This window comes from Xiphophorus hellerii, chromosome 5 (genome assembly GCF_003331165.1).
Source record: "Xiphophorus hellerii strain 12219 chromosome 5, Xiphophorus_hellerii-4.1, whole genome shotgun sequence".
In the NCBI taxonomy this organism is placed as follows: domain Eukaryota; kingdom Metazoa; phylum Chordata; class Actinopteri; order Cyprinodontiformes; family Poeciliidae; genus Xiphophorus; species Xiphophorus hellerii.
This window is the reverse complement of record NC_045676.1, coordinates 11,514,702-11,532,333: the sequence shown is the minus strand read 5'-3', so window position 1 is coordinate 11,532,333 and position 17,632 is coordinate 11,514,702. Positions and strand designations below refer to the sequence as shown.

The following is a 17,632-nucleotide window of genomic DNA, read 5'->3' as shown; positions in this document are numbered from 1 at the left end:
AAGCCTCTGTAATCACCGCAGAATATACATAATTATAAGGCTGGATAATACCATAACAATACCTGTTGTTTAGATGCATCAGTTTAGAATCTCTGTTTTTGGACATTTCCTGTTGGGACACGTGCTACACATTCGGCATACGCCAGCCAATGAAACCTTGAGAAGACCTTCAGTAAGCCAATCGCAAAGTTCCTGTCAGAATGATTTCCTGGTTTGGTTTGTTTAGCTGTGTCGACCATGGCCGCGGAAGGCGATTTTCTGGCGAGATACAGAGCTGTGTCAAATAAATTGAAGAAGTCAGTAAGACTTTAACTTACTTTGTTTCACTGTGAGGTTGAAAGGAATGACTAGACAACGTTAAGAACAATAACGTTTATTATCTTGAATGCTATATGTAGCACTGAAGGCTAATGCTAACAGTCAAAGCTAGCTTTGACTGTTAGCTGTCAAAGCTAGCTGTCCGTCGCTGTCCGTCTCTGTCGTTTTGTTCATTATCTGTGCAATACATGTGTTTGCTTGTTTTTTTATTAACTTGACATTCGCTTTGACTTTTATTCCTTTTATTGAGTAAGCTTTACCTTTATTAGTTAGTGGTAGTCGCTGGTTTGATTTCAGGAAAACATTCCCCCAAGCAGGTCATCGTTAGACACATCAACCACAAAAGAAATGTAATAGAAATGTCAGACTTCATTATGTTGAGGTGTAAGACCAAGAAGAATAACATGGATGTGATAAAAATTTATTTTTCTTGCATAACAAATGTGTTAAAATTGGAGCGAGAAAAAAAATGTAGCTTTTAACTCTCACCCTGGTTGCTTATTTTTAATCTTAAAAATAAGATTGGACTGTGGAATACTGGTTTGTTAATGTAATCAAATATCTAAACATTTGTTGATATTTCTGCTTACAGCCATGTAAGTTATTAAATTAATCCAAATATGGATTAGCTATATAGTAAATAATAAATATCCCCATTACTCTCTGTGTTCTTATCTAAGAGGCAAATTGTTGTCATGCTTAATTCTATTCTACTCTATTACATTAGAGTGTTTTAAGAAACACTCTAATGTAATAATATCACTCTCTGACTCCCTGAACTTTTGGGGTTTATTGAGGTATTTTATAGTGTTAATATTTCTGTGAAACATGTTTGTTTCCAGGTTTCAATAAATATATGTTGTATTAAAGTTGGGCTTTACAATATTAGAAAGTCACATGTTTGCAATAACATTGGTAAACGTTAAGTTGGCAACATCATTTGCTCTAAATCCCCATATTTTTCACTCTTCTCTTTCTAATCTGTGCTTCCAGCATTGTGTGATGTGACCTGTATCATGTTTGGTATTATAATCTGTGCCAGGTGTGAACATTTAACTGCACTGAGTCTCCATTCATTAGGTTTATTGGCATGCAAAGTACGACCTCATTCCAAACAATCCTTTGCCTTATTGTTGTTGTGTGCACTGATATTAACATGTTGCTATATTTTGTGTATCCCTAATCAAACTCTAAGTCTTCATCACTGTCAGATTTAAGCCCTGTAACACATAACAGGTCAAAGATTAATCCAGAGCTTCACTTCAAGTAATCATTTGATGTAAATGCTTCTGGTTTTGCTTTCTCATTGCAGACGTTTTCTCCGGAAGCCAAATGTAGCTGAAGCCAGTGAGCAGTTTGGTGAGTCGATCCTTTTCCAGGATTCAAGATTATCTGCTGTCTGTAGCAGCCGGGTATACTTTTTTCACCTGCATAGCTTCTTAAAAATGAATCCTGTGTTATATTGATAATTCGTCCTTACATAGAAAACTTTTCCTTATGAGGAAGATTTTTCTTTCTTGTAGCAGTAATGTTTGCCAAAACTAAGAATACACTTGTAACCTGCTGCTTTTAGAACTGTCTGTATATTAGAAAATACATTTCATAAATGTAAATAACCCTAAACAACCACTGACTATTATGAATCTTTACAAAGGTCTATAAAAGATTCAGATTGCTTAAGACCCATTGAGTTAGTCTATTCTGTTGTTCTCTTCTAACACTTTTCCTGCCCAACAAAGATGTTCATCAGGAGACTGTCAAGGCTCCAGTGGAGCAGTTACCTGAAACAGAAAATAGACACAAAGAGGCATTTTCTTGTCATGGTTGTGAAACTCTGCGTCTGCAGACTGTCAGGATATCAGAGACAGATTTATCTCCATGGCTACATAGGTTTTAATTGTAGCAACAGTTAAAGATTGAGATGGATCTAGTCAAACCATGAAGAACAGCTGAAAATCTGTCTCTTTGTGAGACAGTTTTGACTGATCCAATTTTATGTAGTCTGGTTTCTTAACAGCTTATAGCTGCCACAGAGCTGACAGGAAATAATGTTTACAATATTTAAGTAAAGAACTGAATAATTGTGCCGTGGGTTGTTCTTCATGATCCTAAAGACTGAACTGATCAATGGGCAACACAAAACGTGATTGTCAGCATAAAGCTACTCCTGTGATATACAACAAACACGGCAGGTTAGTAGGGTTGGATGTTCCTGTAGAGGCATAAAAAAGACCAACAATTCACTAAATTCAACATTAAAGTACAAAGAACAGATTTAAAATGTGTTTGCTCAACATGGACAGAAAAAAGCTTGTTTTAATTCTTCATCGTGTGTCTTTCCTTTCAGTTTAGCTGTCCTGATTTTCAGGATGAAGGTTGTGTATCCTGCACGCAGTCCTCATTTTTTCCACAAATATCTTTAATAGCTCTGTTTGGGTGAGAAATATCTGAACAGAACACCAGCGCTGTCACTTGGTCTGCCCCTGTGATAACAGGGAGCAGATGTTTTAGAACAGTTTCACTGTTTGCCTCTTCTGTTTCATTGATTTTTCCTTCTGCATGCGTGCTTCCAGGTCAGCTGGCGAAGGAGCTGAAGCAGCAGGACTGTCTTCAGTATGCCGCCTTCTGTAACCTGGCCATGGCTCGGTGAGTGCACACGGCCAAGGTAGAATTTTAATGTTTGGACTTCTTTATGGTTATTTCAGTCTGCTGTTCATTTGGTTGTGATGGTGACATAATGAGAGATTTTGGGACATTTTCTTCAGCAGGTTATATTGACTTATTGAAAGTATTGTTGATATTTGATGTTATTATTGGATCTGAGTGATCTGATCATGAATGTATGGGGCTAAAGGCTAACAGGTTTATGTATTTGACACCCACTATAATAAGGCATCTATGTCCATATTTTTGTCTACATCGTTACAGGTATTACTTTTTTTTAATACCTCCAGCAGTATTTATGTCTCTGTGTGAGTCAGCTGAGTTTGGCTCCAGTCTTTGGCTTACTCTAAGCTACTCTTTCGAAATGAACATGGCAGATAAAGCATTTTACTGCTGCCAGATGAACCTGGTTTTAAATGTTCTAAGTTTTCTAAGTCTGAAGTGGTCTAAAAAAGTAAGCAACATTATACCGAGGTAAATTTTGTGACGCCACAGCAATGTGCCGAGCAGGAGCAGCTACATGGGGGCTGATGAGCCTGGACAAAGCTGGCGGCTGCACTCAGAGGTTGGACGAGTTGTATGTCTGCTACGTTTTCCCATTTTTCCTGCACATTTTACCGATTAGCTGCCGGTATTCAAATGTGCAGAATAATAAATCCATTTCTCTTTCATCTTGTTTTAATCTCACATTAATGTAGATATTTAAATGGATTCAAAATGTAGCACTGCACCAATTTTTTTTCAGCGACCAATAAATGTGACTTTCAAAATTACTCAAATCACTTTTGCATTTAGCTCCATGTATGATTATTTATTTATGTACAGGTGCGAGCAGACCCTGTTTAATGCTCCTGGAGAAGCACTGGCCTTAACTGACGCTGCGCGTCTCTTTCTGTCATCTGAGAAGGAGATCAGAGCCCTGCAGGCTCCGAGCTTCGATGAACACCTTCAAGCTGCCCTCAACTGCTACAGTTTTGCCATTAAGGTAGGCTGTGTAACAGCAGCAGAACTCCGTTCAGTGCAATATCTGAAAACAGATGGGAGTCTGACTGCATTCTTGTGCTGTGACTGAATGCTGATGTGAAAATGCGTTACAGGTGTACATTGAGATGAACCAGCCTGTGATGGCAGCCAGCCTGTGTTTGGAACTTGGCAACGCGCTCAAGGTTGGATTGTTGCTTCCAGCTGTCCCGTATGATTAATGAAGAAGGTTTTCAATTTTGCTTTAAGGGTCATTCATGTAAGCCACATGGCGCATCAGTCTTTTCTCCATACTTCTACAGGAAATGAACAGACCAGGAGAAGCGGTCGTTCACTTCCAGAGGGCTGCAGAGTTACAGACGCAGACGCCTATAGAAGCTCTGCTGTCCATGGGAGAGATAGCCACGTGTAAAATCCTCACACGTGAGTTGCGTCCGCTCATTCGAATGAGATCATGTCATTTGCGGTACGTTGGGCTTGATTCCAGATGTTTGACTTTGTATTCAACTCGTCTGATTTGCAGGTGACTATGACGGTGCTTTATCAGTGTTCACAGAGATGCAGCTGATGTGTCAGGAGAGAGGACTGCAGCTTCCAGGCACCACAAGCCCTATTGGTGAGGCTCCGACCAGAGCCTACTGGTCACCATTCTTAGATGCTCAGACTCTTGTATATTTCTATGTTGTCTCTACTGTCGTTTATTCCTGTGATTAAACTGAAAAGCTCACCAGTTTCTTTGTTTCAATCAAAAGGTGCCTTTCTGGACATTGTAGCAAAATGTGAGATTTCTAGAGTTCTGCTGCTGATGTTACTTGAGGTAAGCTTTGTGAAAAAAATTTTTATTTTTATGTAAAGATACTTCTGAAATGTTTTTGCACCAAATACTGGGGCCTTCTAAAAGTATTCACACACTTGCAAGTCTTTCATAATACATAAGCAATTGTGCATTTCAGTGTGTTAATTGAATTTTCCAAGTACAAAACAAATTTGTGAGGTGAAATGAACCTGAGATATTGTTTTGTGTGGTGTGAATTTCTATTCAGCCTTCCTGAGTCAGTGCTTTGTAGAACCACCTTCTACTGCAGAAAATGGTTCTACAAAGGCAGTGTTTATACCAGCTTTGCATGTAAAGAGAGTTACATTTTTGCCTACTCATCTTTGTAAAATACATTAAGGTCAGTTGTCCTGCAATTAATTTACAAATAAACAACCCTTAACCGTTAAAGCTATAAAAGAGCAAAACATTTTCAGGCATTAAAACAGCTCAACTGCTGCAGGTCATCGCATTTTAATGGAACTGCCTCATGTGTGTGGATGGGTGTTTCTTTGCAGCCTCCACCTCAGAAGTTACTACCAGAACATGCCCAGACCCTGGAGAGGTACGCCTGGGAATCCTTTGACCCTCATAGCCAAGGTAGATGCTCCTTAATATTTAACTGTTTGGGAGAGTTGGAGGGAAAAAGTGAACGATTTTAGTTCCCGTCAAACTCTGAGCATGAATCAGGTGAATGACCCTGGCAGTGGTGTAAATATGAATGCTGTTTGCTCTTTCAGTGACCTTCCTGCCTGAGAATGTGTTCCTGCTTCTGCAGTCTATAGTGGTGAGTTTTGTGATACATGCACTTGGCCAAGTCAAAAGGTTCCTGACCTTTTCTGCCTCACACGCAGAAGTTGTTTTTCATAGCCTGTACATGACAGTGATTAATGTTTTGGTTGCATTTCCCCCTTTGGCAGCATAATTACTCTTCTCTATTTGGCACCAATGTTGATAGACTTTTCATAGTATCTTTCAGTTTCTCGCAGTTAATATTTTGTATTTTATTTGTACAACCACAAAGTAGTTTATTGGAGTTTTATCAGCTCAACATGATGGTGAAGTGGAAGTACAATGATAAAAGTATTTTTTTTCTTCCTCCTAGCAGTGAAGGTTCATCCTCCAGCAGGAAAAATACTCTAAATATAAAGCTAGAGAGCTGGGCAATAAGTCAATAACAATAGCTGCCGCAATAGACATGTGATTAACAGAATGTTCAATAATTTCACTTAACTGCGATACAAAACCACAGAGTATTCTGGGGGTTGTAGGCAAAGGAAAGGCTTTATCCACTCAAGCTCTCACGGCCAGCTAAGCAAGGTTGGTGGCATCAACTAACTCACTTGCTCTTTGGTTGCCTTGCAGCAACCTGTTGAATAACTTGCGCAGCAGTAGTTTCAGGTTTTGCCACAGTAACTCACAACTGCTTAAAAATAAAAAAACAACAGTGTGGAGCTAAAGGAGAAAGTTAGTACAACAACTTGTGAGGAAACGGTGGATAAAACGGGAAAGGAAAGGAAAAAGTTTGGCTGTATTTCAGATATTTAAAATTTAAAAAAAAACTTATGAAAAATTATTGATATTGACTGATGTGAAACCCTTATAATGTTCAATAATTTCACTTAACTGCGATACAAAACCACAGAGTTTTGTATCGCAAAACTCTGGTAAGTTTTCATCCATTTCAACCGGCCCTGAGCTACAGTAGAAAGACAGATCAAAGTATAATTGTGTTTTTTAATGGCCTACACCTAAATATATTGACGGTGTTGGTTTGTAGCTGTAATTACAACAAAAGGTGCTCGTACTTCTACAAAGTACTAAATTAGGCAGCTGAATAGTGAATGCATGTCACTCTTTTTCAGGTTTTAATTTGTAAATAAAAAAAGTGTTTTATTTTCCTTCCACTTCTCAATTATACACTACTGTGTGCCAGTCTGTCTCAAAAATCTCCCCAAATTCCCAATTAAATAGAAGTTTGTAATGTGACAAGAAGTGGAAAATGTTCAAGCTGTTTGACTAATACAGCAAGGCTCTGCATAAGTCGAATACCTTTAATAAAATAAGAGTTTCTGTTCTTTTTATGCTGCCTAAGCTCATTTTATGTGGCAGTAAACATAGAAATATGAGACGTTAACAAGCTCATTTGAATCTGTAGTTATGTTTTTATTAGTGCGGTGTCTAACAGCAGATCTGTTCTGCAGATGGCGTGTCAGGAAAAAGACACAGAGTCCCTCAAGTCCTTACAGACTGAGCTGTGGTGAGCATTCATAAATGTCTCGTCCCATCATGTGATCTGCACAGAGAAGCATTTCCAGGCCTCGCCATCATTTTCCATATTGATCACGTTTCTGTGGCTTTTCTCTCTGCAGGCCTTTTCTGACGGCAGAGCAGAATCATCTGCTCCACCTTGTGGTTCTGGAGCGAATTGCACCGTCTGGTCAAGGCGTTTAGCATAGCCTGGCTTTTACTGACTTCCTCTGGGAACAATACTGTGTGTAATGGAATATTCCCGTTTCTGAGCGGTCTGTTCTAAGACCCAAAGAAGGGTTGTTTTCACGGTTTAGGAACTCTGGCAGAGACACTTTCATGTTTTATTCACTCATTTCAACCTGGACCAATACTTATAGGATTTAAAATGAGGTTGTTTGAGGTAAAACACAGCTTCTGTTTGTTTGAATTGACTTTATTAGTAAAAGACATGGCTTAGACTCCAATGTAAATACAAACAAATTGTCTAATGCATAGTTCTGTTAAATGGTAAAACGTAACACCTCCGCTCTTCATCCCTGGATCGTTTTAAGGTTCACTTGTACAAACGTACTTTACATAAGATAGCAGCCGACTACAGACAGAAAACAAAACATAGCTTAAAAAAGTACACTCAATACAAAATGCTACAAAAATATAATTGGTTACATTGTACATAGACGTAGAAGGTATATACCATACTTGTAAAATAATGAAAAACGATTAAATGTTCTGTGAAGTAAGGCTTTTGTTTCAAGAATGTTCATTGTTATTGCTATTTAGGCAAGTCTCTGTACCCTCTGAGGTACAGGGCAGTAGTAACTATCAGCCTCACAACACAATTACCTCACATGATGGATTCACTCAACATATCTTTCTAAAATACAGTATATCCCAGGAGCTTCTTCTGAAGGTGCTCATCTTTTCACATCACAACTTTGTTAGAAACTTTAGTTTTTAGCTCAGCAACAGAAAAGATGACTGACACAACGCTCATGTCTTAGGATGTCAGCAACCTGGATATAAGTGTCAAACATAAGCTGCAATTCTGATCAGAGGTTAGATCCACTCATTACAGGAAGAAGTTCCATATTCATTTTTTCCTTCTTTTTTTTTCCAGGACAGGATGATGCCACATGTAGCTTCAGGAATTTTTAAAAGACAAGACTCTGATGCACAAGTCTGAAAAAAAATTTTGTTCCATAAACACTCAAAAATAAATATGCACCCTCACTGATATAATATATCTCACTAAGAAAGCTTTTGGTATAATTCTGGCTGGATACTTCCTATCAAACGGGTAGAGTTCATTCAAATTAGTTGGTTTTCAGGCAGAGGTCCATCTTTTAAGCACAGAACACACATTTTCAATTGGGTTATGGATTTCCAGTATCTTATTTTCTCAACCTGCTTTATCCGTTTCGAAATTATACATTTGAGCCTTTAGGTGTGGGACGGATTAGCAAAAACTCACAACAAATTCAAAATTGTTTCCATTTTAACATAAATTATCTCAGCAAACTCAAAATAGAGGAATATTGAATGCATGCCAATGAGTGTATGAGCAGTTCTGAGTGGATCTGTACCACTCACAAATTAAACTTAGATGAACAGATCAGACATGTGCGCGGCGGAAATCTAGTCAGCACAGTCAGAAGAACAGCAAGTAACATTTCACACAGACTTTAAAATGCTGATAATGTCTGGACTGAGTTTCCAGCCCTACAAGTAGCTACATCGCAGAGATAAATGATTAATTAGTTAAGGTTACACAGATAAAAAATCTCCTTATCTTACCCACTTACAGTCCCACTCTCCAACTCTAACTTGTTAAAATCAAATCAAGAGTATTGGCTCGTTAGCATTCCAACATATTCCTAACTGAGGATGAAGCTGACAAGTCTTGAAATGACTAAAAGGACAAAGGAGCACGGACCCCATCCTCCTCCAATTCACTCATTCCTCTTCCGCAGCACGATGTAGGTGATGGTGAGGAAGAGAGTGAGGACGAAAGAGATCCACGCCAGGATGTAGCTGTGCCCGTACCCTCCTTTTTTGTCAGTGGTGTGAAGCTGCGCTGTGTAGATCGAGGCTGCGGTCATTATGCACAGGCCTGCAGGAGAAGAGGAAGGAAGGAAATGGGGAGTGATGATGCACAGAGATGAGATTTTTAGAAGTAGTCATGTTTTCTCTGAAAAGGAAAAAAGTCAACAGCAGCAAGATTGTTAAAGAGGGCTTGGGTGTAGCTCCAGGCCATTTAGTTCAAACAGTAAAACCATTAATATTATATAGATCCTGATATACTGTATTTCAAGCTTTTATTTCTGTTCATTACGATGATTATTGTAAGTAGGGGTTAGCGATATGCACTTAAAGTTTTATTACGATACTTTGTGGTATCATTCCTACACATACCCATTTGTAATGCGCTTCCTAAGGATACCAGGCACACAAAAAAGTGTGATTTATATCACTAATCTGCACACAGTAATCACGTCTAGTTGTATTTTGAAATGTATTGATATTTATTGATACTCTCAATGCAAAAAACAGTGGAGAAAATAGTAAAACTAACAATCCCAACAATACGGACAGTGTGGGGCTATTTTAAGCATCATTAATTTGAATTTATTGTGACAACGGTAAATCAATATTCTTATCATGATTTTTTTTAAATGACCGCTGTAAATGATAAATAAAGCCAAACCCTAACTATAAGACCGAGGTTCTCACTATGTTACAATCTTGCATCAGACCAGTAAATACCAGCTATTTCAAGATGTCGGCCTACAGGAGAGCATATCCATCTACAGTACTGTATATGTACTTGGTTCTTGGTCTGGCTGAACTGAAGTTAGACCTCTGGAAAACCCTCTGGCTTAACAGAAGGAATGTAAAAGGCTGTTTTCTGGATGCTTCTCTTTGAGCTGGCTTTTGAAACTCTGACTCCTGCTGCAGTCCACACTGCATCAATCTACCCCATGCCTTTGAACAGATCATAGTTATCCCAGTTGCTGGTGCAGATTTTCCTAACATACTTTTTCCTTCCACTCAACTTTCAATTATCATGCGTGGATAAAGAACTCTGTGACAAGCAAACTTTTTTATAAATGACCTCTTCTGGTGGTTCAGCCTCATGGAAAGTGTCAGTAGCTATGTCTTGGTCAGCTATGAAGTCAGCATGTGTCCATATATTTGCATGGACTATAAAATATTTCTGTATTAAAAATACTTTATGTCTTACTTAACACTGCAATCCCATTTCCTGAGAAACATTTTGCATTTTAATTAGCTGTAAGACAGCCATCAAGATGAATAAAAATAGTATTTTAGTAATGAATATATGAAAGTTTCACTTTTTGAACTAAACTACTAAAATGAAAAACCTTTTGAATGATCTCCTAATTTATTGAGACGTGCCTGTAAAATGAAATGAGAAATATGACAGCCACGCTTTATCTTTTCCATGTCATTACAGCTGCTGTTCTTTGTGCAGGTTTCTTTATTATTTATTAATTCTCAGCAAATGTTCAGGACTGAAAACTGAGAGATTGCAGAAGAAACATAGAGATTGATGTATGTTTCTGAACATAGAGGAGGTCAGAAACACAGAGGATCTGAACTCCTCTATGTTTCTGTCCACTTCTTTTGGTATCACCTGCTGATTACTGATTGTTTATTTCCTTAAACAGTCAGTACAGGGCCAACATAATCCATTAGAAATACAAACTGCCACCAAAACATCTAAAAGGATCACACCAATTATAGTCATGTTTAAAATCCATGCCATATTCAAGTGTTTTTCATGTGGTTATTCGATGCATTGCAGTACATGGCTGTGCACAAAAAAAAAAAAAAAAAAAACAACCTCTGGAGGCTTCCAGGATGGGAAAATCCAATTGTTTTGAATCGTGACTGAAGCAACAAAGCTTTGGAGCCTTGAATAATGTAACATCCCAGGCATCCTCAGCTCACTGGCAGCTGTTTGGTGAGCTGCACTTCAACTAAATATTTGTTTTTGAGATGAAAATTTAAAAAAGGAACATGTTAAGACATGATCCTTTTTTTACACTCAGTGATTTCATACGCAGTTCTCCTCTATTGTTTATTGTTGCTACATTGTCATGCTTTCACACAATAACACAAACATGGTCACAGCATTTGAGGACGTCGCTCTTACTTTAAAACGGCTTAAATGTTTTACTTTCTCACTTCCTGTGAGACAAAATCATGATTCCTAAAAGCCAATCATGTTTCTGTGTATAACCACCTGGTCAAATTCTTTAGTCGAACAGAAACATGAGTCTGAAACTGACCCACCCTTCTGTATCCCCCACTGGGGATTGTAAAGACATTGGAGGAGTCTTTGGGTGTTGCCTGAGATAAAAATCCCTAACCATTCTCTGATACATATGTGCATCAGACAAAATTGTCTTAAAACATACTGAAAGGACTGAGACAAGTTGAATTTATGATCATCTTGTAAATGAGTCTACAGTTAAAAAGTTGTGCGTGTAGAGCTGAGTGAGCTGGCAGATCGACAGGAAATGTGGCCTAGCCAAAGGCACTGACAGCTGAAACAATGGAAAGGGCGATAAAACTCCTGGAAGATATCTGAACACAGTTATTGTTCCCAGATAGATGAATCTCTCATTTATTGTAAGAACAAACAAGATGGGAACAAACTGCTAGACGTCAGAATGGACCAGGGTAAAAGGTTTTCCCAGCAACTCGTCTCGCTATAAAAGAGACGAGTTCTTTCACATTTTGGCACTTTACAAACACAAACTTCAAAGTACTTCATTTAGATTTTATGTGATAGAACAACACAACGTAGGACAAATTTTTAAAAGAAAAAGAAAATGAGTTAATACTTTGCCGAAAGACCTGTTCCGTCAACTGCAGCTGCGATTCTTTAATTCACATGTAATTCACATGTACAGATGTGAATTATTGCCCATTCTTTGCAAAATTGTTGAAGCTTAGTCAGATTTGGTGGAGAACATCAAGCATTAAATTCTAATTCTTGCCACAGATTCTCAACTGGATTTTGATCCTGACTTTGACTGGGTCACTCTAACACATGAATGAACTTCTTGGTGTTTGTCAGGGGGTTGTAGATCTGTTCAAAGCTGAACCTCTGACAAGCCTCAAATCTTTAACAGCTAGGCACGCTGTATATTTACCTCCATTCTTCTACCAATCCGCTCTAACCAACTTTCCTGTCTCTGTTCAACATCAGCTTCCCTTAGCATGATGCCACCACCACTATGTTTCACATGGGGAAGGTGTTTTCAGGAGTCTATTGTTAGTTGTCTGTCACTGTGTTCACCAGTGTTCTCTAACAAACCTGCTAGGTCTTCGTGAAACAGCCAGATTTAAACTGAGATTAAATTACACACACATGGGCTCTATTTGCCAATTACATGACTTTTGCAGGCAGTATGTTGCACTGGATTTTATTTTAGGGTATCAGTGTGAAGGAAGCTGAATAAGAATGCAAGTCATGGTTTTAGATGTTTAATTGTAATAAAAAATTGAAAATCATTAAAATGTTTCTTTAGCTTCACAATTTTATGTTACTCTGTGTGGCTCTATCACAGAAAAACCGAAAATTTGAAAAAGCATTTATAACACACTGTATGCTGCACCAAAACCAAAAGTCAGGAGTTATTATGTGTGACTGGACTAAAAGATCAGGTTAAGGAAGATGTATTTACATTAAAAAAGCAGCCAAGCACTAACTGTTGTTTGCGTGTAAACAGCAATGAGAAGTAGCCATGGACTGCAGATGATTGGATGGTCGTAATCAGTGATGAATCTTTGCTGGATGAATAGATGGTACCAGAACTACTGTTGCAGTCAGAATATGTGGCTGTAAGTATGAAGGACCAGGAAGAAAAGTGTTCACAATTTCTAACTTAATAACAACCTACATAATGAGCAAACATAAGCTGTCATTTACAGCTTAGGATTTGCATCTCATTTGAGCTGATCTGTGCATGGAGGCTCAAGCATCACATGTTTTCTCTGACCTTTAAAACATGATCTCAAACACATTATTATTTTTAGTTAGTTAGCCTTAGGGATTACTAATAATGCATCTTTTTGTAACGCTACAAAATCTCACATTTATTTCTGCTAGATTTCTTTTTTTCAATCGTCTGCATCGTTTTGAAGGCATCGAGGTTTAATGGCATTATTGACCTCGGTCAGCCAAGCATGCGGCATCCGTAAGAAACAAAATGCAGCGATACGAAACAGGGACATGAATCAATATCTCTCACAGCAGCACTCTGCATTTGACTCCAGGTTACTTACAAGCGATTAACTGTAAAATGCCAGTGAAGATGAACCTCTGCCCTTTGGGCAGGGTAAACAGCTGAGCCACGAACACAAACAGGGCCAGGATGGTGAAAACGCAGGCCAGGACCGAGGTGGCCTGCACCGACTGGAGGAAGTCTGCAGTGAGACGGAAAGTTAAAAGAAAAAAAAATTACTTTTTCAATTAACACCGCTCATTTAAATTTTGCTTTTTGGGTTTTTTTGTATTCAAACCTGATTCGACTTCTGTGTATTTTTTCAGATCGCCATAATGCCAGTCTGAGTTTATTAAGTCCCACTTGCCCCACAGGTCTGTGTATGCAGTGTCAGTAACCCACCAGGCCTGAAAACAAGAATAAATGTCAAAACATACAGAGGCACATAATGATTACATTGCAAACATTTGGAAGTTGTATTCTTGGCAAAGGTTTCTTTCCTCATCTTGTTTTTCCCTCTAATGTGTGTGTGTGTGCGTGTGTTTATCAATGTGGGCAGACCAATTCACTGTTGTCTCACAAAGCTTTTTTTATTATTCTATACACATTGCTCTGCTTGTTTTTGTGCATGTGGAGGTCTGAAGATCTGCAACACAGTGGGGGGCGAAAACATATTTTGACATTTAAGTCAGGCTTTATTCTCGATGCTTTACACACTTGCACTGTGAGGCCAAAGGTGCAGGGAAAGGCACTGTTGAAAACTTCTGAACTGAAAAAACTGAGATATAACTTAATGCGATCAGTCAGACTTTTATGTAAAATCAAATTCACTTTAAACATGGGAAATCACATACAAAACAACATGTCATGTTTGGTTTTTCTATTTGTTTTGCTATTTTGTTGTAGAGCATTATTTAGTCAATACAAAATCCACAGTCTTCGTAAGAATATTTTACACACACACACTTGTTGACATCACATAGGACATATAGCAAATAATCACAGTTCTTTTAGACAATTTTGTCTTTTTTATTCTCTTTGTTATTCACTATTGTTTTAATCAAATTCCCTATTTTGAGGTGTTTACATGTTGTTATTTATTGTCACACCAAAATATTGGAGCTGCAGTAGAAAACACCTCATGGATTTCAGGAATATTTGCCAAAAATGTTAAAAATTTAGGGTTAGGGCTAGGTTAAATAATATTTTCATAAAACTTTCTGATATTAAAAATCCACAACATTTCTAATCAATGTGAAGTATGTTTCCTGAAGAACTATCCCATTGTTGTTAGCATACAGTGTCTTTGTGTAAGGTAATATCATGAGTCCTGAATATGAAGGAGTGTTTTAAGCTTTCCACCTTATTGTTATTTTCCAGACTCTTATTGCTAAGTGGAAAAGGAAATTGTACTTAAGTCTCATAATTAAAGGTCAACTAATGGTGAGACTTCTACATCTGGAATAAAGATTTACACTAAGTGATTACAGACACAGGCTAATTGTTAGCCAATACTGATGCTAAAGTTGGCATCTGCTTGGAAGCTTCCTTTAAAAAGTAAATTAAAGGATGTTTTACAGTTTTTAAGGAATCTGGAATGTATTTATCTTTCAAGATTGTTTGTTTGAAATATCTAAACTGATCAAACATGAACTGGATAAATCTATATTAAACAGTGATTCTTTAAAACACAGTTTAAGATAAATTAAACCTTCCCTCTATTTGTCAATGTTTTCTTTGGCATCAGGGCCCCTTTGTAAGCTATAAAGTGCAAAATAATGGGCAGAGGTCAGTAAAGACACCAAATGAGCAAGAATGTAGAATTTCTGAATGAACAGAGCAGGAAGTTCTCTGCTTTTATTTTGATAAGTTGAGAATGTGTAATGACTTAGCCAGCTTAATAATATTTCAGGGTTTCTTAAGTTCTTTTTTGATTTCAAATGATCCAAGGACATTTAATACAACCCTCAGTTAAAGTAGCATCGGTGTTTATCACCCCACAGCTAACACGAACAGATTGTTATCATCATAAACTGCTCAAGTCCACCGTTACTAGTGAAAAAACTCTCCACAGCAAAACATGAAGCTATGTATGTTAGAGCTGCAGTCTAGCTTTCACAATGGCTTGCTTTCATTAGTGATTACATGAAATGGGTCATTCCGCCAAATGGGTGCCATCTCCTTTTTGTAAATTTCCAAAATTAAAGTAGTTTTTATATATTTTTTCCTAACCTGAATCTACTAGTACAGTATACATAAGTGGTCATTGGCCATCTCAGCTAACTTTATTTAACTTTTACAAAGGTTTTTACCAAAGATGGTTGCATTTTTAAAATGGCAAAATATCGGGCACAAATTGGTGAAGGGGTTGACTGACCGAAACCCATGAGCTCAGTTCTGTTGCCTCTTGTGATGTCATCATCCAAATTGAAAACAAATTAGCAGGGATTTTTGTCATCCAGTGCCGTTTTTTAAACTCCTACAGTGAAAATTTGTTTCCCAGCTTTGATTTTGCCATCCGTACAGATTAGTTAGTAGGGGGGAAAAAATCACTTCTGGCCTCCCTAAGTAAGAAAATAAAAAGTACTCACGTTATCAATGGTGGCCACCAGGAGTAGGATGATGGTGGTGACGTGCAAAACGACGATCCCTGCCAGCACCAACATTGTGACCCTCTGAAAATTGATAAATGAGAGGAATGCGAACGGATGCACATCATTGCTTATTTTCCACTCACATGCGCTTTATTGGACGCATCAATTAACACACAGCACGAGTTCCAGTTATACAATTTAACATTGAAAGACGTTGAAAACAGAGAGGAGAGAGACAGAGAGAGCCATTACATGCGAATCCAAACACGCCCCGGGAGTCAGGAGGATTTTGGAACAACATTTGGAGTCAGACACGTCGCACAGTTAGGCGGTTTGACGCTCCAAAGCGCTTCATTTTACAACTCAGTCCTCTTTTCTAGCAACTTAAAGTCAATTCCTCCCCAGTTAAATGCTCTGAAAACTACTGCTCTTCGCTTATCTTCTCGTTTTCACCGCTTTCAGCAGTATCCGTCGACGAGAAAGACGCGTTTGTTTGGACGTGTTTGGGCATTCCCAAATGGGACCCCTTCAGTTACACACACACACACACACACACCAACACGCCCGCACACAGGCCCGGCCCGACACCGCAGTCAACAACTTTAGAAAGAGCGCGAGAATCCAGCAAGGAAAAAACGGCTCACAACTCTAACTTGCGCAAAAACAAAAATGACTATATTAGATGTGCAACCTCTTTGGCGCACTTATTGTGCTTATTTTACCCTTCAACGCTTTTACAGTGCACTCGGCTAACGTTATCTCTCTTTATAATAGCAAATAAGACTGATAACACAGTTCCGCAGAGTATGTCCGGTAATCCGGGACTTCTCTGAAATAGATACAGAATGAATAAAAGTTACCTGAAAGCGCTTCAAGTTTCGGCGCAGCAGCTGCTTGGGAATGTGTAAAAGTGTGTCCCCACCCTGCTTCTAATTCTCAACACACACATCTCCCTGTTTTCTCACTCTCTTTCCACCCCTTTTTACTCTCTCCTCTTAGCCACACCCAGAAAGTCTCAAATATATATGTGTGTATTTTTTTTTTTTCAATAAAAGAAAGACTCAAACCACGGAAATGCTTTCATGGTGTACTTAAAACTGTGCGTAAAACGGGTCGCATCTAAAAATCCGACTTTGTGATGAGTTAGTGTGATGTTTTGTATTTTTAAATGTTTGAGTCGAGTGGCTCAACTTTCCCCGTGTGTTGATGGAAGTTAGAGGAAGAATCCCCTCTAACTTCCATTTTCTGTGCCATTGTGCACCCAGAATAACTTCTGCAATGATGGCACATTAGACAGAGTTGAACCCAGTGGAGCAGCGCGATCTGAGTCCATCTTCTGTGAAACAGCTACACTCTGATGGTGACATTTAAAGCGTGAGGGGAAAAGCAAAGAGAAGACAATAACTAGAAATCTACATTTCATAAGTTTCAGCAACAGGGCTCCTGTTTTGGATAAACTTGATCAAAAGTATTAGTATGATCACTTCTGTCCCAGGTGCAAACTATCAACCCATAGCATGACTCTGCTGCCACCATGTTTCACCCTGGAGAGCTGGTCAATGGTGTCCAAACATGTTGCCACATGGTTGAATCTTCTAATATTAAAAATACTCAAAGGACACAATTTTGTTTAGTCAAAAATTCTCAAATATTTTTTTACGTTTCTATTTTCTTTACCTGCTCAATAATAAACTATCCATCAAACCATAAATTATTCCCATTCACCTGTCTGTAAATCTAAAAAAATAAAG

The 17,632-nt window shown here is 38.2% G+C and overlaps 2 protein-coding genes across 3 annotated transcripts; one reads left to right on the top strand and one right to left on the bottom strand.

Annotated features, from left to right (window-relative positions):
• The first annotated feature begins 165 nt into the window (after nucleotides 1–165).
• On the top strand, nucleotides 166–7,771 carry f8a (coagulation factor VIII associated). The gene is made up of 12 exons (XM_032562711.1): nucleotides 166–296; nucleotides 1,631–1,677; nucleotides 2,892–2,964; nucleotides 3,808–3,967; nucleotides 4,080–4,148; nucleotides 4,266–4,386; nucleotides 4,487–4,579; nucleotides 4,716–4,780; nucleotides 5,296–5,377; nucleotides 5,518–5,564; nucleotides 6,982–7,037; nucleotides 7,150–7,771. Exons 1-12 carry the CDS (start codon nucleotides 238–240, stop codon nucleotides 7,229–7,231), a joined length of 954 nt encoding a protein of 317 aa, XP_032418602.1. The 5' UTR covers nucleotides 166–237; the 3' UTR covers nucleotides 7,232–7,771.
• A 753-nt stretch (nucleotides 7,772–8,524) lies between these two features.
• On the bottom strand, nucleotides 8,525–16,872 carry LOC116719906 (epithelial membrane protein 1). Of its 2 annotated transcripts, none has more exons than XM_032562713.1 (5): nucleotides 16,742–16,872; nucleotides 15,879–15,962; nucleotides 13,586–13,694; nucleotides 13,349–13,489; nucleotides 8,525–9,140 (listed from the first exon to the last, which is right to left on the bottom strand). In XM_032562713.1, the coding sequence occupies exons 2-5, from the start codon at nucleotides 15,951–15,953 to the stop codon at nucleotides 8,980–8,982; spliced, it is 486 nt and encodes a 161-aa protein (XP_032418604.1). In that variant the 5' UTR covers nucleotides 15,954–15,962; nucleotides 16,742–16,872; the 3' UTR covers nucleotides 8,525–8,979. The 2 variants fall into 2 exon arrangements, with proteins under 2 accessions (XP_032418604.1, XP_032418605.1); XM_032562714.1 differs by lacking the exon at nucleotides 16,742–16,872 and adding an exon at nucleotides 16,134–16,362.
• Nucleotides 16,873–17,632: the final 760 nt, after the last annotated feature.

Bases quoted from the DNA above. Each gene is read 5' to 3' on its own strand.
- f8a (XM_032562711.1), top strand. From the start codon at position 238: ATGGCCGCGGAAGGCGATTTTCTGGCGAGATACAGAGCTGTGTCAAAT. The intron at 3,968-4,079 runs GTAGGCTGTGTA...AATGCGTTACAG, and splicing joins GCTACAGTTTTGCCATTAAG to GTGTACATTGAGATGAACCA. The intron at 4,781-5,295 runs GTAAGCTTTGTG...GTTTCTTTGCAG, and splicing joins TGCTGCTGATGTTACTTGAG to CCTCCACCTCAGAAGTTACT.
- LOC116719906 (XM_032562713.1), bottom strand. From the start codon at position 15,953: ATGTTGGTGCTGGCAGGGATCGTCGTTTTGCACGTCACCACCATCATC. The intron at 13,695-15,878 runs GTGAGTACTTTT...TCTTGTTTTCAG, and splicing joins TGGTGGCCACCATTGATAAC to GCCTGGTGGGTTACTGACAC. The intron at 13,490-13,585 runs GTTTGAATACAA...GTCTCACTGCAG, and splicing joins ATACACAGAAGTCGAATCAG to ACTTCCTCCAGTCGGTGCAG.